Here is a 24,257-nt window from a genome sequence, read left to right on the forward strand (position 1 = left end):
ACATCTCCTACTGGGGATATGCCCGCAACCCAGGTACATGCCCTTGACCAGAATCGAGCCTGGGACCCTTCAGTCCGCAGGCCGACGCTCCATCCACTGAGCCAAACCGGTTTCGGCTGAAATTTCTTTTGAGAGCTACATTTTTTAAACTTAAACTATATAGGTAGGGACATTGTTATTAACAATTAGGGTACTCCTAAAGCTTAGGAAGAGCCACACTCAAGGGGCCAAAGAGCCGCATGTGGCTCGCGAGCCGCAGTTTGCCAACCCCGGCTCTAACCAGCTATCAGGGCAGGGCTTTTAGCTTCATACGGTGAACCGGCCAGGGCTGTTAGCGTTGCTACACAGAGACTTCTCCAGGAATGTAACTACTATAGCAAGTGAGGGAACATTGTACTATTTTATTTCAAACATTATCAAGAATTAGCCATTTTGTAAAATAAAGTCACCAGTGTCAAAATTGCGCAGCATACTTGAGTTGTGAAAACATACATTTCCAGTCGCATTTAAAAAATTGATTTGAGAGCAAGAGAGAGAGAGAAACGCATTATTTTGTTTGGTTCATCCATGCGTCCGTTGGCCGGCTCCTGCTTCATGAGCCCGACTGACCGTGGATCAAAGCGCAACCTCGGCGCTTGGTGCATGGACAGTGCTCCCGCCAACGGAGCTACGGCCAGGGCTTCCGTTTGCATTTTTAATGGCACTGGGCAGGTATCTATCATCAGCTAGTGTTGCCTGGGAGCTTTCACATATTAAAATAATTTCATTATAACCATCCGCACTTTTATTCTACAGTTAGATCATGTTTTTTGGAATTGTGCGTTGTTTTTATTATCTATGATTTGTTATTTCAGTATGGTTATTGGGGGCGTTACAAAATACCGTGATAAAAGGGAGTTGGATCTTTTACAGGGTTACGGAGTCCGGCAGACTCCTTTTATAAATGAGGAGGTTGAGACCCAAAGCAGTTAAGCAACTTGCCCCAGGGCACCAGTGTTATCTCCCTAATCTCCTTAGAATTATTTCAGTTTTAAAAATTGGAAAGGGAGAGTGGTACCTGGGAAATGATGTGAGGAGAAGGAGCTATCTGAATTCGGGCAGCAGAAGCCCTTGAGGGGCGGGGGGATGGAGAAAAACGCTGCGTAGTTTTTGTCAGGCTGCGGGTCAGAAAAGAGGGGCAAAGCGTTTCTAAGAACCCCATCTGTGCGGCCGCTCCCTGAAAGCCAGGGACCCCACTGGTCAACGCATTTTCTTCCACATGGAGGCCTGTGGCATGGAAGCTGGAACTAGGGGTGGCGGGCTAGGAGGGGGGCCACATTTCCTCCCCTCCCCCCTTCCACCGCAGTGGCCCGAGGGTTCCCCGGACCCCAGGCCAATAATGCCACAGGACGTGGGCAGCCCAGATTCGCCCAGCGCAAACCCCCTATTCCCTAGGGTAGCTGTTCTCGGTACCCAGGGTCCCCTGGCTTCGGGGGAGGTAATAAGACACTTGTAGCCGCGGAGGCCGGGGTCCCTTCTGGGTGCGCACCCACCCGCTCAAACTCGGCGCGTGATTGTTTTATTGTTTCCTCATCGCGGGGTTCGGGGGAGCGCGCAGGAGCGTGATGGAGTCTGGGGGGGTGACACTGAGGGATTGCTGCGTTTCTAGGCGGCGTCCCCGCTGCCTAGGCAACCGCGCTGCAGAGCGACGGCCCCCGGCGCGCGCCGCCAGCTCCCCCAGCCCCTAACCCGGTCACCTTCCCGCTCTCCTTCCTCCCGTTTCTCCCTCCTCCTCTTCCCACTCCTCTTCCCATGTCGCCCTCGAGACCCCCGCATTCCGAGCGCTCTTATTTAAGCCCCGGTTTCCTGCTCCACAAAATGGCCACCGCGGCCGGCACCTGCGGTCACGTGACCCCGGACTGCGGACAGGGTGCCCGCGGGCGAGCGAGGGCGGATTAGTTTAGGAAAATCTCCCGGCATCTGCTAGTCCGGACACTGAGGGAAAGAAGAGAGCGAGGGCAAGCGCCAGGAAGGGAGGAACAGCAAACACCGGGAGTGGAGGGGGGTGAGGGAAGGTGATAGAGGCCTAAGGGAAATGTTAAGGCCCCTAGCGGCGAAAAGCGGGAAGAAGAGTTCTCGCGAGATCTCGAGAACCAGCCTTCCGTGGGCTGTCGAGGGGGAATAGCGAAGTAGGACAGCGTTTGCGTTTTGAGTTCCCAGGTAGGACGACGAGCCAGGGACGGGGAAAGCAGGAAATCCCGCGAGATTAGGGCTGACCAGGCGCTCAGTCGCTAGGCAGAAGTGGTGGGGCAGCGGGAGCGGGGGTGTGAAAGGGAGGGCACGCGCACGACGTGCTGACGTCACAGCCCGCGAGTGTGTATATTAGGTCCGTGGCAGCGCCGGGCGCTCCAGAGCCGCAGTTCTCCCGTGAGAGGACCTTCGCGGTGAACCTAACGCACTCGCTCAGCAGCGGAAGACTCCGAGTTCCCGGTACTCTTCAGGGATGAGTCATGTGGCGGTGGAAAATGCGCTCGGGCTGGACCAGCAGGTGAGCTGCCCGGCGCCCCGGACGGCGCAGATCCCTCCCGTCAGCCAACTTGGCTTATGGCGCAGCGCCCGCGGACGCCCTTCGTTCCCATTTCCCGGCCACCTCGGGCTGGCGCGTGGCCACGGGGCTGTGGAGGAGCAGGGAGGTGGCGGGAATGCGGCTGGCGACTGGCGCCCGGGCCGGGTCCCCGGCTCGACCCGCGGTATTGTCCCCGGGACGAGCACAATGGCGGCTTTTGTGTGTGCCGGCGCGGGCGGCTGAGGGCGAGAGTGCGCGCGCTCGCGGGGAGGCGCACGCGCGGGCCCGGGTGGCGGCGGGGGTGCGCCCGGGGGACTCTTTGTGGCCCCGCGGCTCGGGTTCCTGTCAGGCGGCGGCGGGGAGCGCGCGCGCGCGCCCCCGACGTGGCCCGCGGCCCCTGGAATGTGCGAGGGGGCGGCGCGGGGGGCGGCCCGCGCGCCGGGTAATGGCGGCGGCCTCCTTTGTGTGGCGGCGGGGCGGCGCTGCGGCCCGCGAGCGGGGGAGGGAGGATCCGCGGGCCCCTGGGCGGCGGGGGCCCGGAAAGGCAGACGGCAGGGGCGCCCGGTGCCTGGCCGGCGTCCTTCCTTCCGCGGGCGGCCTGGCCGCGGCCCGGTTTCCGCAGGCCCGGCGCTGCGGCCCGGGAGGCCGCGTTTCCGGAGTGGAAAGTTTTGTGACGCAGAAGATTCGGGGAGGAGGAGGGGGAGGGCGCCGGGGCCGCTGCGCGCGCCGTGGCGCCGGGCTCGGGGGACCGAGGCGGAGGCCCCGGAGCGGCCCCTTCCCCGGTGTTGCCGCCCGGTAGTCAGTGTGCGGCGAGGTACCGATGGCCACGCGTTGTTGTGTGTGTGCGTGTGTGCGTGTGTGCATGTGCGCGCGCGCTTCTTTTATTTATTTATTTATTTTCTCCCTTTTTTGTTTTTCTCGGAAGGGACCACGGGTTGTGTGAGTGTCTATGCTAGTGGCGTTTGATCCAGGAATCAGCCAAAGCAAAAAGAAATAATAAAAAAAAATAGCCCAGCTTCTCGGATCGAGGTGGGGGAAAATACCCCGAATGTGGCTCAAGGGAAAATAAAAAAAGTTTTGTTGACTTGTTGCTGCCCGTGGAGTAACATTTTGAAATAGGTCGCCTAAGGTGTGCTGTCGGACTGCAGTCCCCCTGCTGAGCGGGCGGGGGTGAGCCGAGGGACTGGGCTCGTGGGCTTGGTGGCAGGAAGTCTGCATTCCTCTGCGACAGTGGCCCAGCGCTCCAGATCCGCTCCGCAGTAGGCTGCTCCTAGCCTCCAGCCAACTTCTGCCTCCCGTGAACTCGGGAGTAATCCTGAAACGAAACAGCGGCAGATTAGTTTCATAGATCTTCAAGTAGTCTTGTAGAATACATTTTTAGGGATTTAATTGTTTCTTTTGGAAACATCTTTTCCATTAATGAATCAATTATATTAAATCCTCTAAATTGCTCAGACGTCATATGTTGAATGGAAGAGAGAAAAAAGGCTGGTGTTCGGGCAGCTTTAACGTTTTCCATGTGAGTGGTGCTTTTTAAAAGAAATTCCTCACCCGAGGATATGTTTTGATTTTAGAGAGACTGAAAGGGAGAAAGAGAGAGAAGCATCCATGGCAGAGAGATCGAAAGATCCATCGGTTGCCTCCCCTGTTTGCCCTGATTGGGAATCCAACCTGCAGCCTTTTGGTGTACAGGGTGACACCCCAACCAACTGAACTACTGGGCCAGGACAGTGGCGCGGTTTTTTTTTTTTTTTTTTTTAAGATTCTAGGCAGGAATATACTTGAAATTTGCAGTTGATGTAATGCGAAAGAATATGCAATCCTTAGAATTCAGCAGCAAGCAAATTCCCAACTGAGAAAATTGCAACAGTGTAATCTTAGCGATCTTTAAACACTTAACTAGCGTTGAAAGTGCCAAGTGTAAAATTAATAACTGGTAACAAGTGCAAACAAAGTTTTTTTGTGCTTTCAAGTATCAGTCTGTTGAGATAACTACTACACAGAGAAAGCCTGACAGCGTTTTTGCTAATAGAAATTACAGAAATAAGGCACTTCAGTCTTACTCAGCTCATTTTCTTTAAGATATAGCATCTGTTTCCAATTTTCAATGACTCCATTAATGGTTGCAATGAGACACAATCGTTTTGACCTTTTAACAGGAAGTTATGGTATAGCACATCACCTTTGCAGACAGTTGGCAACAGTAGTCTGGTCTTTTGTGGCTTTTAAAATACTTATTTTGGCATACATGGCCCCCTCCCCCCCTTTGCTTGTAAGTAGTTCCTGGTTAGTCATAACAGGATGTGATGAACATAGCAGGTCTGTGGTGTGTGTGTGTGTGTGTGTGTGTGTGTGTGTGTGTGTGTAAAGCAGGTCTTTTTTGTAGAATGTTGAGGTTTTGAACTAGTATAAGGTAAGAATGGGGATTAAAGGCAGCCCTAGTCTCTTAGGGCATTGAATGCCAGTTGTGCTTATGTCAGTGGTGAAAATGGGAGAATCCGTAGGCACCCACTTCACAGGGTTGTTTTTAATATAGTGCTTATTAGTAAGTGGTGGATGTATTAAGAGTGCTACCCTAATTAAAAATACTTGTGCAGTATTTAGGGCATAAAGGAATTAAAAATTTTGTTCTGACATTTTCAGGTGTGCTTTTGTACATTTAAAATAATCCCAAGTAGAAAGTTGGCGTTGGAAACATTTGTCAAATATAATTGGAGCTAAAATTCATCCTTTGTGTATTTGACATCTTTTTTTTTCCTGGTGGAGATGCCGGGGAACGAACCTGGGGCCTCATACAGGGAAAGTGTATTTGACATTTTAAAATAATTTTAGTTTCTGGAGCTTTTATTGTGGAGAATGTTATGGGGGAGCATTCATTCTGAATGAATGACTCACAGGGACCCAGTTTCTACAGCACCAGCATCTTATCTTGGTGTGCTGCCTTCTGCAGTATGTACAGTAATACGGTTTTGTACTTAGAACTTCAGTCTTCGAAGCACATTCTCAGTCACCTTTGCATTAGTAGTTTCAAACCAGCCCCATGATTCGGGGCTGACTAGTTTTAGTAATATTTCACCATTCTGGCTACTAACCGTTTAACTCTCTTCCAGTTTGCTGGCCTAGACCTGAACTCTGCAGATAATCAGAGTGGAGGAAGTACAGCCAGCAGTAAGTAAAATGTTTTATGGATTTACTGAATACTAGAGTTTTAATGCTGTTCATTTTTGGAGTTTATTTAAAATTTAACAGTTTCCCTTCTGATTTTTACTGTGTAAAGAATTATGTAGGCATTGTTATGTAGAATTATGAATTAGTGATCAATCTTTAGATTGTAACCTTTTGGTAGTTAAAAAAAAAAAAGGTACTGGTTTTCTTGAGTTAAAAACAATCATTTAAAGAAATACAACACACAAATTACCTCTAGAAGAGTTTGTCTGGTATGAGTCCTGAGCCCAGCTTAGAGGTGGTGGGGTTGTGTTAGAGCAAGTCTTACCAGAATTAAACTCAATAAAGGAAACATTCAATTGTTACAGCTAGCTACCCCTTTTCCATGAAGAACATGAAAGTACTAGAACAAAGCTATATTGAATCTTGTGCTTAGGATTTTAAACGCTGCGTCACTGTAGTATTCTTTTGAAAAGTAGATATATAAGTGGGATCTAAACAAAATAAATTGACAAACAAAATAGGTCCAGAGGTATGGATGCATGAACTCAACAGATACCAGTGGGGGAGTTGGGTGGGGGGAGGGGACAGGAAGAGATTAACCAAAGAACATATGTGCATATATGCATAACCCCTGGGGGAAGCCTGGGGTGGGGCAGGGGTTGGGTGGAAGGGTCAAAAAGGGAGAAAATTGGGAGATATCTGTAATACTGTCAACAATAAAATAAAAGATTTTTGTGTGTTTTTTTTTTTTAACTTGTTACATTAATATTAAGTAGGGGATCTTAATGGTTTATCATTTGGCAGTGGACTTGCTCTGGCTTAGGTCTCTCCCATTCTATTAAATAAGACAGGTATGGGCTGTAGAGTCTGAAATTAGTATTTCTTCAAGCACTGTGTTACACTGGGCACATAGTTACTTAGTACTTTATTTATTTGAGGGAGAGAAACAGAAACATCCATTTGTTGTCCCACTTAGGCATTCAATTTGCGTCTTATATGCGCCCTGATTAGGGATTGAACCGACAACCTTGGTGTATCAGGATGTTGCTCTAACCAACTGAGCTACCCAACCAGGGCCATTTAGTATTTGTTTTAAATTTCACTGTACTTGCCACTCATGCTAAAAATGTTAGGAATTGGTCCTCCTAATAGAGATCTTTAATATTTAATTCGACCCAGAAGGGAAAAAGGGATGTTGAGTTGCAGATTTATTAGTGATAAAGTGAGTGGACTTTTATTTGTTTTTGCCTTCTTATCCATTTTCTAGGCCATATTGTTGCCTGCATACAGAGCAACAGTTAACTTTCCATAAACTCAGCAAGTCCCAAATTAAAACTCCCAATTCCTTAAAATCATTTCCCCATTTCAGTTTTTCTACATATATATTTATCCTGTTTTGGAAATTATCAGGATGGGTACAAAAAGGTCTCTTAGTGGCTAAGTATGATTTATTACAGAGTAGTCTTATAGGTTATAGTAATACTTTAGCTGCAACTGTTTTAATTTATAACAATTCTCAAATCATAGCAGAGCTAGTGGCAAGTTAAATTATATTAATTTGTGCAGTTTAACTGTTAGTTACCAAGTCAAATTTTTGTTTGCCAAACTTGTCCTTCCCCCTCTTTTAAAGTTATCCTTATAAAGCAATAACCCATTTAAAATAAGTTAGACTATAGAAGGCTAGAGATTTAAATTATTTGTGTTTTTTTTTTTTTTTTTTTTTTTCAGAAGGGCGCTATATTCCTCCTCACTTAAGGAACAGAGAAGCTACTAAAGGTAAGTCCTTTGAGCAGTTTGGGGACCTACCAGTAATTCTTGCTGCGTATAGAAGTTTGAGCCTAGGGAAAATGAGGCACCTTGGGAAGTCTGTAAATATTAGGGCATCATCACTGTACAATTTCACTAGTCTGGTGCTTCTAGTCTGCGTATTCGCAGCATGATTTCAATTAGAAAAAGGTGAGTGGACAGCCTACTATGTAAACCAAACTGCAGGGTCATAACAACTCAGTTATTTCTGTCTTGCAGAGATGCCAAAACAAAGATGGGGTTATTGTAGAATAGTTAATAGGGCACATAGCATTGGGCATGCTCCTAATAAGTTGGGAGTGATTCTGATTTCATTCACTTGCCTGAACTGCTTCATTTGAAAGATTTTGTCCAAAAGGTATCACAACATTTAGTCTTTTCCCATGTAGTGTGTAATGTAGTGATAGAAAACTAGTAGATGTCTCAAATTATGGCACAACTATTTGGGTGCTGTATGTTTCGTTAAATGGTTGACCTGAGATTTGGAAGAAAAAGGTCAGGAGAATGATTTAAAGGTCAGGAGGGAATATGCTGGATATGTGAAAGGTGGAGAAAGAGTCCACATACTACAGTTTGTCTTTATCATCCTGGGTGTTGTCATTATTCCTTGGAATGTACCCGCTGGGATTGCCCCCATGTACATTTAGTGCTTTCTTTCCCTCTTTGTTGGAGTGACAGAAAACAAAGGGAGAGGCTGTATAGGAGGTTTTAGAGCTGAAAGAGATCTTAGAACCCTAACTCAATTCTTTACTGGTAGCGAAAACTGTTGGTCACCAGGTTGGCTAATGGTAGAGGCAGAGGCCAAATGAAAGTAACTTAATTAACTTGTAAACTGTTTGGCTAATAGTGTAACTGAAACCAGTTAAACTTTCTACTTGTCTTTAAATCCTCTACCTGTTTGTACCTTTGTCATCCCCTCTACCTGAATGTTTATAGCTGCATCCCAGGGCCAGTCCATACTGAGGAGGAGGGTTTTCCTTTCTAGGTCTTCTTGGTTCTTGTCTGACAGGATGTATTTCACGTGAACAGAGCACTGTTCTTAAGCTTTTTACTGTTGAAACGGAAAAAGTATTAATGTGGCACTTAAAAATGCTGTAAATGAATATTACCCCTAAGAAACATTGAAACCAGTGGTCTCTGGTTCCTAGTAAACTCACTTATAACATGAATGGAAATTCTTTTTTCCAAATTATAAGAGAAAGCTTATTTAGAAAGTTACAGAAGTAGTGTAAGTGAGCCAGCTGGGCTGCATGGGCTCAGGAAACCAGTTACAGAAGCAAAGAAGGGCCACTGGAGCTTAGGAGAGAGAAAGGCTAAGGCACCCCCTGAGAGGGAAAGCATGCTGAAAATCAAGTTTAGATAGGCAGAGTGCGTGGTTTAGTGTACCGTATTTCCTAATGGAGAGAATTAAGATAAAACATTTTGCGTACCAGTGTAAACCAGCTCTAAATCTTGGTTTTCTTCTAGTGCTATAATAAGAATCATTCCCATTGTCCTCCAGTCTACAGTGAAAAAGATAAAGTGAATGGAGGGCTTCCAATTCAGAAACATAAGAATCATGTTGCCTAGCTGGTTTGGTTCAGTGGATGGAGCGTCGGCCTGCGGACTGAAGGGTCCCAGGTTCGATTCCGGTCAGGGGCATGTACCTTGGTTGTGGCACATCCCCAGTGGGGAGTGTAGTGTGCAGGAGGCAGCTGATCGATGTTTCTCTCTCATCGGTGTTTCTAACTCTATCCCTCTCCCTTCCTCTCTAAAAAATCGATAAAATATATTTTTTTTAAAAAAAATCATGTTAAGGTATTAGAAATTTCTAATAATACATTAAAATGGATTTGTGTTTTATTTGAATTGAAGGATTCTACGATAAAGACAGTTCAGGTTGGAGTTCCAGCAAGGATAAGGATGCGTACAGCAATTTTGGAGCTCGTGGTGATTCGAGAGGAAAGTCTAGTTTCTTCAGTGACCGTGGAAGTGGGTCAAGAGGAAGGTAAGTGGTGTGTTGCTTTACATGTGTGTGCAATATAGCCATTTAGGAATTGATCTTGAATTTGGTAAGTCTTCATCCTTTGTACTCTGGCCATTGAGCATCTTTTTTCTCCTTAATAGACCACCTATTTGGATGTTAAGTATTATGTCTGTTGCAATCATATTTTCTTAGTTGTGAGAGGTCTTTACTAAATTGAACTTTTTACATAGAAATTAGATAAGAATAAGAATGCCCCCTTTGACATAATGAACTCAGCTATTTTTATATTTCTCTACTTCTGTATAGTCTATTTAAAAGAGTAAGTTTATCTAGTGAATGGCCTAATTTGGTTGAGATTTTTGTGGATATTCTATATGGCAATTTTTAAACACCTTATATTTTTGATTACACAAGTGTGGTGAACTGACCTCATGGGCCTAATAGCTGTGGTTAGTCCTGTGTGTCCTGATTTTTCGCAAACAGGCCTAAAACTCTAAAAACATCCTAATTCAGGTAAGGATTATTTTCTACTTTTTATCCAAAATCTGTCACACAGGTGAATTGTCCTTTAAATGATATTCTCTCATACCTGGGACAATTGATACTTGGTGTGGTATTTTCTTTCTTTCTTTTTTTTACTTGGTGTGCTATTTTCTTCTTCCCTACACTAAGTATATGTGGATATAAAGGTATAAGTTATGTGCTGATTACAAATATACAAGATTTGATTCTTAATTTCAGCCTGTATGAGGCCTGTGTAGGCTATATAATTTATAGAAATAAAGGATACTGATTTTAGAAAGTAAGGTTATATAAATTATACATATCAATCTGGTAATTAGAGGGCCTTATTTGTCAAATAAGAGTAAGCCAGAATTGGACTGTTGACATCCTTGAAGTTAGCCATAATGAATAATTCCAACTTCTCTCCAGGTACTGTTCTAGAGTAGTGGTAGGAATATGATAACTGGTTAAATGATAAGATTCTGATTAATTGCTTGTGCTGTTCAGGTTTGATGATCGTGGACGGGGTGACTATGATGGCATTGGTGGCCGTGGTGACAGAAGTGGCTTTGGCAAATTTGAACGTGGTGGAAATAGTCGCTGGTGTGACAAATCAGATGAGGATGATTGGTCCAAACCACTCCCACCAAGTGAACGCTTGGAACAGTAAGTTTCTGAAATGTATGTTAATTGTGATGCAATGTAGCCTTAATAGCTAGTATAACAAACTTACCAATTTTGATTTCAGGGAACTCTTTTCTGGAGGAAACACTGGGATTAACTTTGAGAAATATGATGATATTCCAGTTGAGGCAACAGGCAACAACTGTCCTCCACATATTGAAAGTGTAAGTATTTATGCTTAGTCTTTTAAAACAGGGCAATGTAAATTTTTTCACAGCATGCCAAAATGATGTAGGCATATAGACCATGCTTATCTTATTTTAGCAGTTCTTTAAGGTTACTTAAAAACCAGCCTCATTGGTGGAAAGGGATTGAGCTCAGTAGGTGTCACTATTAATATGAAATAGGAAATGGGTCAAACACAGGAAGCACCCAAACTCTCCCATGTAGATACCCTCCCCGCCACTGTAACGTAATTTTTACTTAAAGCAGCTGTGAACTCAAGTACAAATCAGCTCTTAGGTGTTTTCATTATTATATTAGTATGAAACAAAAATGGCTATTTCTAGCAATTTAACCGTGTTGAATTTCTTGACAGTTCAGTGATGTTGAGATGGGAGAGATTATTATGGGAAACATTGAGCTTACTCGTTACACTCGTCCGACTCCAGTGCAAAAGCATGCTATTCCTATTATCAAAGAGAAGAGAGACCTGATGGCTTGTGCCCAGACAGGTAAGCTCACGTATTAAAGTAAAAGAATAGAGAAGAGCCTGTGATCTACAGGAATGTGGCCAGGGGAGAGGTGCCTCCAGGGTAAAGTAGCACCTCTCACCTTTAGAAACGGGGGTGTTTCTAGCCTCTGAATTCAGTACAAGCTTTACTATATGTGTGAGAATGCCATCCTTCATACACGAGGAAGTGTTAGAAATTGAAATGGATACCACTTTTGAGGCAAAGTTTCTGTTTCTTTATAAACAACAATGCAAAGAAGTGAATACATTGTTACTGATTAGTGTTTGGTATCCTTATCTATAAAGGAACAAAATAAACTTTCTTTATGGGCTACATGGTCTCTATTGCATCCACTCAGCTCTGCTGTTGTAATGTGAGCGCAACCATATGTAAATTATTGAGTGTGGTGGCTGTATCTGCAAAGCTTGTCTAGGCCTTAGTGTGTGGATTCTTGTTACAAGTGGATCAAACAAGTCACTTCGTATCTTTAACTTAGCTCTTACATAAAAGCCATCTACCAATGTTTATTCAAAAGTAATCAGCTTTTCCTGTGGTTGAGTGAACATGCGTTCTCTCCAACAGGGTCTGGGAAAACGGCAGCATTTCTTCTGCCCATCTTGAGTCAGATTTATACCGATGGCCCAGGCGAGGCCTTGAGGGCCATGAAGGTAACTATTTCCTTACAAAATGGAAAATTACGGTATTTAGGTAGCTGTAAGTGACACTAAAACTCACTCCAGTCTACTTAATGTAAGAGTTTTCAAGTGTAGTCCATAAATTACAGAAGGGAATTTTGGAATGAGTTATAAAAAGTATGTTGAGTATTAATATATAAATTAATTTCTTAGGAAAATGGAAGGTACGGGCGCCGCAAACAATACCCAATCTCCTTGGTATTAGCACCAACTAGAGAATTGGCAGTACAGATCTATGAGGAAGCCAGGAAAGTAAGTATGCATTTTAGCAATTAATGACTTTCCCGTTGACTCCAAAATGTTTTATGATCTTGGAAAAATCTTGGCCTTGAAGTTGATAAAATTTCTTTGCTTATAGTTTTCATACAGATCTAGAGTCCGTCCTTGTGTTGTTTACGGTGGTGCCGATATTGGTCAGCAGATTCGAGACTTAGAACGTGGATGCCACTTGCTAGTAGCAACTCCAGGACGTCTAGTGGATATGATGGAAAGAGGCAAGATTGGATTAGACTTCTGCAAGTATGTTACCTTTTAAATCCATGGAACGCAATGTTAATTTTTAAAATTTCTGGCCATTAGTTTTTTGGAACTTAATAGTGTTATCTAAATTTTAAATATTGGAGAAGTGGTTTATTTTGTCTTCTACTTTTGCTAAAATTAGTTTATTGTAATTTTAATGTTGAAAAGTCAGCGACATTTTAGTAGAGGCTGAGAATGACCACACTGGGACAAGTAATCAAATAGTAAGAACTATTTTTAAAAAAATATATATTTTATTGATTTTTTTACAGAGAGGAAGGGAGAGGTATAGAGAGTTAGAAACATCGATGAGAGAGAAACATCGACCAGCTGCCTCCTGCACACTCCCTACAGGGGATGTGCCCACCACCAAGTTACATGCCCTTGACCTGAATCGAACCCGGGACCTTTCAGTCCGCAGGCCGATGCTCTATCCACTGAGCCAAACCGGTTAGGGCAATAAGAACTAATTTAACTGATCTTGGATGATTTATTCAGTGACAAAATCCTGTGCTGTCGTGTATAGTATCAAATTGTGTGATGTGAGGAATTTTAGCTCCTTGAATAAATAATATAATTGTAATTATTGATACAGCTATACTAAAACTCTTCTGAAATTCTAAACTGAATTTTTTTCATCACAGATACTTGGTGTTGGATGAAGCTGATCGGATGTTGGATATGGGGTTTGAACCTCAGATTCGTAGAATAGTTGAACAAGATACGATGCCACCAAAGGGCGTGCGCCACACTATGATGTTTAGTGCTACTTTCCCCAAGGAAATACAGGTATTGTTTGATGCTACACACTTTATTAAATGAGGAATTTATTTGTCTCAGTAGGTAATGAAAGTTTTTTTCTTTCAGATGCTTGCTCGTGATTTCTTGGATGAATATATCTTCTTGGCTGTAGGAAGAGTTGGCTCTACCTCTGAGAACATCACACAGAAAGTAGTGTGGGTGGAAGATGCAGACAAGCGGTCATTTCTGCTTGACCTTCTAAATGCAACAGGTAAGATGAGAATTGTAGCTTTTCTCTGGTGCCTTCGGTAATGGGAATCCATTTGGATCACCGGTACTGCTTTTCCTCATTCCAAGCATTCTGTTAAAATGGTTTTAAATCTTGCCTTTATGTGTGTTTACTAAGTGCAAAAAGAACACAGCCACTATTAGTGACAAAAAACTTGTAATTTTTCAAATTTAGGCAAGGATTCACTCACCTTAGTGTTTGTGGAGACCAAAAAGGGTGCAGATTCTCTGGAGGATTTCTTATACCATGAAGGATATGCGTGCACCAGCATCCATGGAGACCGATCTCAGAGAGATAGAGAGGAGGCTCTGCACCAGTTCCGCTCAGGAAAAAGCCCGATTCTAGTGGCTACAGCAGTGTGTATCATATACTATTGTTTTCATGTTCGGCTATTGGTTGTCTTTTAAGTGGGCCATGTATAACAAAAGAGATCTTTTCTAGGTAGCAGCAAGAGGCCTGGACATTTCAAATGTGAAACATGTCATCAATTTTGACTTGCCAAGTGATATTGAAGAATATGTCCATCGCATTGGCCGTACAGGACGTGTCGGAAACCTTGGTAAGTGGCTGCTTAATGTTCTGGTTATTTTTTCTTACTGTGATTCCTGTAGCAAAGAACTTTTCAGGATCTTAATTTTAAGAACTTCTATTTCCAAAGAATGCAGGTAAAATACATTTCAGCAGCAGAAGTGATAGAAAAGTCAGGTTTTGTTCAAAGACCTTTGCGTTGGTTAAATAGCAAATTGTAATCTTTTTTTTTTTTTTTTTTAGTATTACACCTACTATTCTAAGGAAAGTGAGAATACTGTGCTGCTTTATGGAAGACCTTAATGTATGTACTTTTTGGAACTGTTTCAGGCCTTGCCACCTCATTCTTTAATGAGAGGAACATAAACATCACAAAGGATTTGTTGGATCTGCTCGTTGAAGCTAAGCAAGAAGTGCCGTCTTGGTTGGAAAGCATGGCTTACGAACACCACTACAAGGGCAGCAGTCGTGGACGGTCTAAGAGGTGAGGGAGGCACAGGTGGCACATCGTGAGGGAGAGGGGTGCTGCCCAAGGCTAACTGTTCAGATACGAGTTTAACAAGCTTGATTTTCTTTCAAGTTTGTGTCCAATGCAAATCAGTTCCCTAACATGAGAAGTTACTGTGAACCAAAGCATAAAGACAGACACAATATGAAGTTAAAGAGATTGACACAGGGCAGCCTGATCTGTTGGGTATGGTGTTCCTGGGTAGATTTCTAAAGATGGAAAAAAATGAGTTTGGTTATCAAGACTACTGTGGCCATGTTAGATACTCAACCATAAGCACCAGTGTGTGGGCACTGGGAAGATTTAGCAAGAATTTTGGAATATTTAGTGGGACTTGTCATGTAACCAATACACGTTTTTGTCCTCGTAGTAGTCGATTCAGCGGAGGATTTGGTGCCAGAGACTATCGGCAGAGTAGCGGTGCCAGCAGTTCCAGCTTCAGCAGCAGCCGTGCGAGCAGCAGCCGCAGTGGGGGAGGTGGCCATGGCGGCAGCAGAGGGTTTGGTGGAGGTAATATTACTTTTTTCTAAATATATACTTTTATTGATTTCAGGGAGAGGGAGAGACAGAAACATCAACGATGAGAGAGTGAGAGAATCATTGATCGGCTGCCTCCTGCACGCCCCACACTGGGGAGTGAGCCTGCAACCTGGGCATGTGCCCTGACCTCCTGTTTTATAGGTTGACGCTCGACCACTGAGCCACACTGGCTGGGTGGGAAAGATTATATTTAATAGCGGATGACTTGACTAATCTCTCTCCTTTTCAAATCTCTCATTAGGTGGCTATGGAGGCTTTTACAACAGCGATGGCTACGGAGGAAATTACAACTCCCAAGGGGTTGACTGGTGGGGTAACTGAACCTACTTTGCAGTAGGTCACCCTGCCAAACAAGCTAATATGGAAACCACATGTAACTTAGCCAGACTATACCTTGTGTAGCTTCAAGAACTTGCAGTACATTACCAGCTGTGATTCTCCACTGAAATTTTTTTTTTAAAGGGAGCTCAAGGTCACACGAAGAGATGAACAATCAGCAGCCCTGTTCGGAAGGTGGTTTGAAGACTTCATTGCTGTAGTTTGGATTAACTCCCCTCCCACCAACCCCCATCCCAAACTGCATTTATAATTTGTGACTGAGGATCATTTGTTTGTTAATGTACTGTGCCTTTAACTTTAGACAACTTTTTATTTTGATGTCCTGTTGGCTCAGTAATGCTCAAGATATCAATTGTTTTGACAAAATAAATTTACTGAACTTGGGCTAAAATCAAACCTTGGCACACAGGTGTGATACAACTTAACAGGAATCATCGATTCATCCATAAATATTATAAGGAAAAAAACTTATGCGGTAACCTGCATTAGGGCTCTTTGATACTTGCAGATTGGGGGAAACAACAAACGTCTTGAAGCATATTAATGGAATTAGTTTCTAATGTGGCAAACTGTATTAAGTTAAAGTTCTGATTTGCTCACTCTATCCTGGATAGGTATTTAGAACCTGATAGTCTTTAAACAAGCCATTCCAGTCATGAGGAGGTGATGTATGAACTCATGCATACATTCGAAGCACTGTTTCAAAGTTAATGCAAGTAAACACAGCAATTCCTCGTTCAATGTTTAGGCAGATCATGAAGGATGAGCTGGCCAAATGTGGGCATACTATTACAGGGAAAGTTTAAAGGTCTGATAACATGAAATAAATAGGTTTTTAGGAGAATTCATCTACTTGACATTTTAAATGCCTGCCATAAATGAATTGAAATGGTAGAATGGCTGACCACAGCAATGACCAGCCCGCATTAGGGCCCGGATGATTTTTGGTCTAATAACGCATGCTAGTGTTGATGTTTTTTGGTCAAGAGGGTATGAACAGGAAGAACTAATGCAGCGGGCTTTCTTTTAAACGCCGATTCACATTACTCTGTTCAAGCTGCGTTGAGATGTTAAACTGGCTTACTATAGACTTTGTAAAAATGGCTCCAGAAGAGGAACTGAAATCTGAGATCACACAGGTTGGAAATATGTACATAACTGCACAAGGTGTCAATTCTGCTCTCCAGTGCAGTTTTAGTCAGTTTTAGTTGCATAGGTTTCCATTGTATTTATAGTCTGTTTATGCTAAATCTGGCCAAAGATGAGCATTGTCCACCACTAAAATGCCTCCGCCACTTTGAATTCTGCGCTAATTTTGTGGCCAGAATGCGGTGATCAAAACGCTCAATCTTTCTACAGTGGCATAGGGAGACGGCAAAAATTTCCTAAAGTGCAATAGATTTTCAAGTGTATTGTGCCTTGTTCTAAAACTTTTATTAAGTAGGTGCACTTGACAGTATTGAGGTCATTTGTTATGGTGCTATTTCAATTAGTCTAGGTTTAGGCCCTTGTACATTTTGCCCATAACTTTTTACAAAATACTTCTTTTATTGCACATTCAGAGAATTTTATATATATGTCTTGTGTGCGTGTCCTTAAACTTCCAATCTTATTTTGTCTCTTGGAGATGGTTGAACGCAGCTTGTCTAGGAAGGGGATGGGACTAGATTCTAAAATTTATTTGGGACCATGGGAGTGATGGTTGGGAAGAAGAACTATTTGCACACGACAGATTTCTAATACTTTTTGCTGCTAGTTTTATGTAATATTTATTGAACATTTTGACAAATATTTATTTTTGTAAGCCTAAAAGTGATTCTTTGAAAGTTTAAAGAAACTTGACCAAAAGACAGTACAAAAACACTGGCACTTGAATGTTGAATGTCACCGTATGCGTGAAATTATATATTTCGGGGTAGTGTGAGCTTTTAATGTTAAGTCATATTAAACTCTTAAGTCAAATTAAGCAGACCCGGCATTGGCAGTGTAGCCATAACTTTCTGATGTTAGTGAAAACAAAATTGGCGACTTGAAATTAAAACATGCCAAGGTTTTGATACACTTGTCTTAAGATATTAATGAAACACTTCAGAACACTGATACGAAGTGTCCAGATTCTCAGATGTTTGTTGCGTGAGTTTTGTTTAGTTGTGTGTATTTTTTTTCCCAGTGAATGTCTGGCACATTGCAATCCTCAAACATGTGGTTATCTTTGTTGTATTGGCATAATCAGTGACTTGTGCATTCAGCAATAGCAAGTTCTACCAGTAAGCAATATTTTCAGTTATAAGGTTTCAAAAATGTAAGAATGGATTTAAACTTGCTGAATGTAATGATTGAACCTCAAGTCACTGTAGCTTTAGTAATTGCTTATTGTATTAGTTTAGATGCTAGCACTGCATGTGCTGTGCATATTCTGATTTTATTAAAATAAAAAGCTGAACTGCACAGTCTCTTTCGTTGTTGTCAATTGTGGTTTATTATTAGCAGTGACAATAAAGTTGTGCTCTTGCCTGAACTGTAAGGTGTTATATTTTTTTTGGTTGCTGTCCCGCTAGTTTTGAGATCCCTCTTGCAGACAGGAATAATCCCTTTGGTTAAGTATTTGTAATACAGATGAAAAGGTTTCTGTAATAGGTGGAAATCTAAAAGGTGTTCAGCATGTATTCTAGATCGGTTTATATTTTAATCAGCTTCAATATGGTTTGAACCTGTTATTTGAAGGTTGGAGTGGAAGAATGAATTCAAAATCGGACAGTAATCAAACATGGTTAAGGAGTGGGGGTCCAAGAATATATTTGGGCTCCGACCCTTTCACCAACAGGTCACTGGTTCGATTCCCCATCAGGGCACCTGCCCAGGTTGCAGGTTTGATCCCCATTGGGCCACTTCCCAGAGGCAACCAATGTTTCTCCATGTCCCTCTCTCAAATCAGAAACATTTAAAATATGTATTCAGGGTGAGGGTGATAGGCATGACACAGGCACCTCCATTCCACCTGTAGTTTTTGCTGATGTTTATTATCACACATTGAGGTAGGCAGCTTGCTACCAATTAACCAAGGATGGTGGAACCATAACTGAACAGATAATTCCTCTAAGTTGAACTATGTGAGACAAGGCCGTGTCTTTGGGCGGCAAAAGTTGACAATATGGTTCAACCTAATGAATGCACATTGGCCTTCATTCCGCATTGAGTTCTAGGTTTGCAGTGTGATTAAGAACATTTTTTAAAACACTTGCTTCTTGATAGTTGCCTTTTATGGAAGAATTAGAAGCGTGGCCATTGGTATTGGAGATAGGAAAGGGAGGTAGTTGTTCGGTCAAAATAAGTGGAAAGAAAATGGCCACATTGAAAAGATTGGCAGTGGTTGAAGGTGATTCAAATTAAGTGAAACAATTCTAAGGACGGTTCAAGGTCCCTTTTATCTGTTCTGGGGGAACTGCCTAAACTATTCTATAGTTGAAATAGTAAATAACTTATCTAAGTACTATTTACTGGGTTTTACTTCCTAACCTCTCACCAGATAATTTTTTTCAAAAATATCTTGGAGCATGTTTGAAATTGCCCAATGTCATTGTGCTTAATACATTTGTTTTTGTTCTTAAGTGACCTGGTTGGTCACGGGCCTCCCCTTTGTAGCTCAGTGACATATCTGTGGACAGTGGTCTGTCCCTCCTCCACACCCAAATGCAGAGATTCAATTCACTGCAGTTACAGGACTTTGAAAAGTTAGCTTTCTCTTCTGTTCTTATTGAACACGTATCCTGTACTCTGCCTTAGTTTTCGTTTACCCTGTTTCCTCTAATTAGGACTGGAGCTAAATTAACATTCTGAGTGATTTTATATGTTGTACTCAGAATTTATGTTTACAATAGCTAGCATTGTGGAGAAAATAATTGCTCTAATAGGTGGAGGGAAGAGTAGGTTACAATTGGAGTACACAGAATGGTCTCAACTACTTTGAAAATACATAGAAGAATAGGAGGAATTTGCCCGGCCAGTTGATAAGTGGTTGAGCATTGACCTATGAACCAGGAGGTCAGGGTTTGATTCCAGTCAAGGGCACATGCCCTGGTTGCCGGCTTGATCCCCAGTGTGGGGTGTGCAGGAGGCAGCTGATCCATGATTCTCATCATTGATGTTTCTCTCCCTCTCTCTCTCCCTTCCTCTCTGAAACCAATAAAAACATTTAAAAACAAAAGATGGCCAAGCAAACCCAGAAGAAGAAGAAAAAAAAAAAGTAGGAGGAACTCTGCTAAAATAGTGACAGTTCCTGTTTCTGGTTGAAATTTTAAAAAGACTTTATGCTTCAAACTTGTACTGAACAGATTTTATACGATTAGAATATATTTTCTAATAGAAAATGTTTTCCTCTTTTTTAGTGGTGGAAATAGTACAGAGGGGTCCTGTACCCTTCGCCCAGTTTCCCCCAATGGGAACATTGGCACAACTAATGCAACATCAAAGCAGGAAGTGGATTTTGGTACAACCACGGATCTTATTCAGGTTTCTCTAGTTTTCCGTGTGTGTGTGTGTGTGTGTGTGTGTGTGTGTGTGTGTGTGGTGTATGTGGGGTGTGTGTGGGTGTGTGTGTGTGTGTGTGTGTGTGTAGTTCTGCGTAGTCTTATCACATGTTGATCTGTGTAACCACCTCCACCAAACTGTTCCAGCAGCAGCAAGATCTCCCGAGGGCCGCCTCTGTGGTCACATCCGCCCCTTCCTGCCTCCTCACCCTGTCACTCACCCCTGGCAACCACTCACTGCGTTTCCATCTCTAAAATGGCATTTCAGAATTGCTAACAAAATGGAGTTGTGCGGTTTGTCATTCAGCACAATGACCTTGAGAGCCATTCAAGTGGTTGCAGTTCCGTCTTATTGCTGAGTAGTATGCATGGGCCATAGTTTGTCCATTCACCACCGAAGGACGTTTGGCTTGTTTCCAGTTGTTTTTTTTAATCCTCACCCGAGGACATTTTCCCATTGATTTTTAGGGAGAGTGGAAAAGAGAGAGAAAGACAGAGAGAAATAACGATGTGAGAGAAACACATCGATGGGTTGCCTCCTGCACATGCCCCAACCAGGGACCAGACCGGGGGAGGAGCCCGCAACCAAGGTACGTGCCCTTGACCAGAATCGAACCCGGGACTCGAGTCCACAGGCCAATGCTCTATCCACTGAGCCACACCGGCCAGGGCTGTTTCCAGTTTTTGACTATTACACATTAAAGCTGCTCTGAACATTGGTGTGCAGGTTTTGTGTAGACATAAGTGTCCATCTTTCTGGCATAAATGCCAGGAGTGCAACTGCTGCGTCCTATGGGAAGTGCATGTTTAGTGTGAGAACCTGCCAATACTGTGAGAGGTACCATTAGTCTGATGTGTCTGAAGACAGAATCTGCCAAATCCTTTTCCAGAGGGACTAGAATGTTTTAAAAAAATATTTTTATTGATTTCAGAGAGGAAGGGAAAGAGAAAGAGAAACATCAGTGATGAGAGAATTATTCATTGGCTGCCTCCTTGCATGCCCCACACTGGAAATTGAGCCCGCAACCTGGGCATGTGCCCTGACCAGGAATTGAATTGTGACTTCCTGGTTCATAGGTTGGTGCTCAACCACGGAGCCACACCAGCCAGGCTGTGTTGTTGGAATTTATTTTGGCCTAATTGATGGGAAGTGCTAGCTCATTGTGGTCTTAATTTGCATTTCACTAATGACTAGTGATGTTAATCATCTTTTCTTGTGCTTATTTGCTATCCTTATATATTTGGCAGAATATATGTTCCTGTATTGCCCATTTTAAAATTAATTGATTGCTTTTTACTGCTGAGCTCTTTATATATTCTAGGTACAAGTCTTGTCAGATATATGGTTTGCAAATATTTTGTCCCAGTCTATAGCTTGTCTTTTCATCTTAACAGTCTTTTGCAGAGCAAACAGTTTTTTTGAAAAACATTTCTAATTTTGATGCAGCCCAATTTATCAACATTTCCTTTTATGGGACGTGCCTGTGGTGTCATGCTTAAGGACCCTTCACCCTGCCCTACACCCTAAAGATGTTTTTCCTATTTTTTCTAATAATTTTGCATTTAAATCTACAGTCCATTTGAGTCCATTTTTAAGGTGTGAGGTTTAGGTGGAAGTTCACTTTTTAATCTGTGGCCAATTGTTCTAGTCTTTTGTTGAAAAGACTATTCTTTCTCCATTGACTTGTTTTTGCAACTGTGTCAAAAATGAGTTCACAACCTGGCCGGGTAGTTCAGTTGGTTAGAGTATTGTCCTGACACGCCAAGGTTACCAGTGCCATCCCAGGCACATACAAGACAAACCAATCCCTGGTCAGGGCACATACAAGAATCAACCAGTGAATGCATAAATAAATGGAAAAACAAAATCAATGTTTCTCTCTCTCTCTTTTTGCCTTTCCTTCTCTCTAAAATCAATCAGTAAATTAAAAAAAATCAGTTGCCTATCCTTGTATGGGTATTTTTGGGTTCTTTTCTGTTTTATTGATCTACTAGAGGCCTAGCGCAATTAAATCGTGTGCGTGTGGGGTCCCCTAGGCCCAGCCTGCCATCAGGGCTATGTCTGCCGCCCCGCGACGCCTTTTATGATATAGATGTGCCAATAGCACACTGCCTGCTTCAGTTATTTCCAGCCATATAGTAAGTTTTAAAATTGGATAGAGTGATTCCTCCCAACTTATTATTTTTCAAAAATGGTTTTAGCTATTCTAGTTTCCTTCCCTTTTCATATAAATTTTAGAGTAAGCCACAAAAAAATCTTGCGGGATTTTGATGGTAATTGTGCTGAACCTGTAGGTCAGTTTGGGGGAGAACTGACCTCTTCACTATGTTGAGTCTAAAGCGTATTTGTAAGTTGTAAACTCAGACTATCCAGCAACAGGGATACCTGGCACTTCCCACAGGGAGCACTCCTGTTTATCCGTCCTGGGATCATGCTCCTCCTCCAGGAAAGGCCGCATTTTGTGAAGGAAGTTCACTCAGGAACATATTAAGGAGTCCAGCCCTAGCTGGTGTTGCTCAGTGGGTAGAGCACCTGCCTACAGACCAAAGGGTCCCGGGTTCAATTCCGGTCAAGGGCACATACCTTGGTTGCAGGCTCCTCCCCGGTCCGGGCCCTGGTCAGGGCGCGTGCAGGAGGTAAGCAATGGATGTGTTTCTCTTACATCGATGTTTCTCTCTGTCTCTCCCTCTCCCTTCCACTCTCTCTGAAAATCAATGGCAAATATCCCCGGGTGAGGATTAACAAACAAAACAAAAGGAGTTCAGCTGCTGGCGATGGCAGCCGAGGTATTTCAGGCCAACCCTCCTGCTGAAGACAACCATCAAAACGCACAAGTAGCATGAATCTGCAGGCGTTCCGGTTCTGAGCCTGTGAACAGCTGGACGGGCTCCCGTGAGCAACAGAGGCAGAGGTTCCCCAATGAGTCAGATACATCAGTAGCCGCCTGAGCGGGAAATGCACTGCTCGGCTCACCCAAACTTAGGGGCACCTTACACTCTTCCAGTTTCTTCTTCCTGAAACTCATTCTGAGAGTGCTTGGCAGTCTGACTTGAATATGAATTCTCAGCATGCACTGGACTCAATTACCATACTGTCCCAGAATTTTAATAACACAATTTTAATGTCAATTTTCATCCAGGAGCTGTGTCCTTGGATTGCACTGCGGGGACTTCCTGTAGAAGGTCTTTTTAATTGCCAAACACAGAGGCAGAGCCTTCTCCTTCACAAGATGGCACGAGGCTGCCAGGGGTAATTTGCATTCCCATTGGTTTTGTGTTTTTTAAAAAATGTATTTTTATTGATTTCAGAGAGGAAGGAAGGGGTTGGGGAGAGAGATAGAAACATCCATGATGAGAGAGAATCATGGATCGGCTGTCTCCTGTACGCCCCATACTGGGGATCGAGCCCACAACCCGGGCATATGCCCTGACCAGGAATCGAACCCTGACCTCCTGGTTCATAGGTCGACACTCAACCACTGAGCCACACCAGCCTATTTTGTGGGTTTTGAAGAGATCTACAGAATTAACAGTATTCCTTTTTTAAAAGTCAGTCCATACTGAGCTTTCTTTATATACATATATTTTTAAATGTATTGATTTTTATCCATTTTGAGTTTATCTTGGTATGTGATAATGGTTTATGGATGCAGTATTTTTTTTTTCAATTTGACCCAACTGCCATCTATGGAAATACCTGTCTTTTCTGTACTGTTAGTTAGGGTAAGGTTAAAGTGTAGCAAAGAGGCTCTGAGATACAATGACTCAACTAAGAAAGAAATAATTTCTCTTACCTGCCATTTCAGAATTCGTGTTCCCAGGCCAGTGGGTGACTCTGTGGTCCTGCCATTCGGGATTGAGGCTCCTTCCAGTTCATTTCTCTACGTTGAAGGCAGCAGTTCTCAAAATGGTTCCTACCCCAGGAGGGTCAGCATTGCTGGAGAACTTGCTAGAAATACAAATTCCTGGGTCTCTCCCAGACCCGCTGACTCAGAAGCAGCAGAGAAGGGTGCAGTGATCTGTATTTTAACAAGCTCCCCAGGGATTCGCATGCGGTTAAGAACCGCTGATCAAATCAGCCTGCGTTGCAAGGGGGGAGGGTGCTCAGAGGAGGTGCGCCACTGTCTTCCTGTGTCAGTGCGGAAGTGGCACACATCACTTCACTCATACGCCATCTTGGTAAAATCTTGATCACATGGCCAAGTCTAGCTGCAAGGGAGGCTGG

General features: G+C 43.1%; 1 protein-coding gene and 1 long non-coding RNA gene across 5 annotated transcripts; one reads left to right on the plus strand and one right to left on the minus strand.

The window, feature by feature from the left end:
• The first annotated feature begins 2,368 nt into the window (after positions 1–2,368).
• On the plus strand, positions 2,369–17,959 carry DDX3X (DEAD-box helicase 3 X-linked). 4 transcript variants are annotated; one of them, XM_059679246.1, is made up of 17 exons: positions 2,369–2,527; positions 5,656–5,713; positions 7,442–7,489; positions 9,374–9,506; positions 10,497–10,655; positions 10,738–10,837; positions 11,212–11,347; positions 11,930–12,015; positions 12,196–12,294; positions 12,401–12,561; positions 13,206–13,350; positions 13,429–13,573; positions 13,766–13,947; positions 14,033–14,150; positions 14,450–14,603; positions 14,998–15,137; positions 15,409–17,959. In XM_059679246.1, the coding sequence occupies exons 1-17, from the start codon at positions 2,483–2,485 to the stop codon at positions 15,486–15,488; spliced, it is 1,989 nt and encodes a 662-aa protein (XP_059535229.1). In that variant the 5' UTR covers positions 2,369–2,482; the 3' UTR covers positions 15,489–17,959. The 4 variants fall into 4 exon arrangements, with proteins under 4 accessions (XP_059535229.1, XP_059535231.1, XP_059535230.1 ...); XM_059679248.1 differs by having other exon boundaries at positions 15,001–15,137; XM_059679247.1 differs by having other exon boundaries at positions 7,445–7,489.
• On the minus strand, positions 13,207–23,995 carry LOC132224150 (uncharacterized). Its single transcript, XR_009450604.1, has 2 exons — positions 23,827–23,995; positions 13,207–13,703 (listed from the first exon to the last, which is right to left on the minus strand). It is a non-coding gene; the product is annotated as an uncharacterized LOC132224150 (long non-coding RNA).
• Positions 23,996–24,257: the final 262 nt, after the last annotated feature.

The sequence above is a fragment of the Myotis daubentonii genome, chromosome X (genome assembly GCF_963259705.1).
Source record: "Myotis daubentonii chromosome X, mMyoDau2.1, whole genome shotgun sequence".
In the NCBI taxonomy this organism is placed as follows: domain Eukaryota; kingdom Metazoa; phylum Chordata; class Mammalia; order Chiroptera; family Vespertilionidae; genus Myotis; species Myotis daubentonii.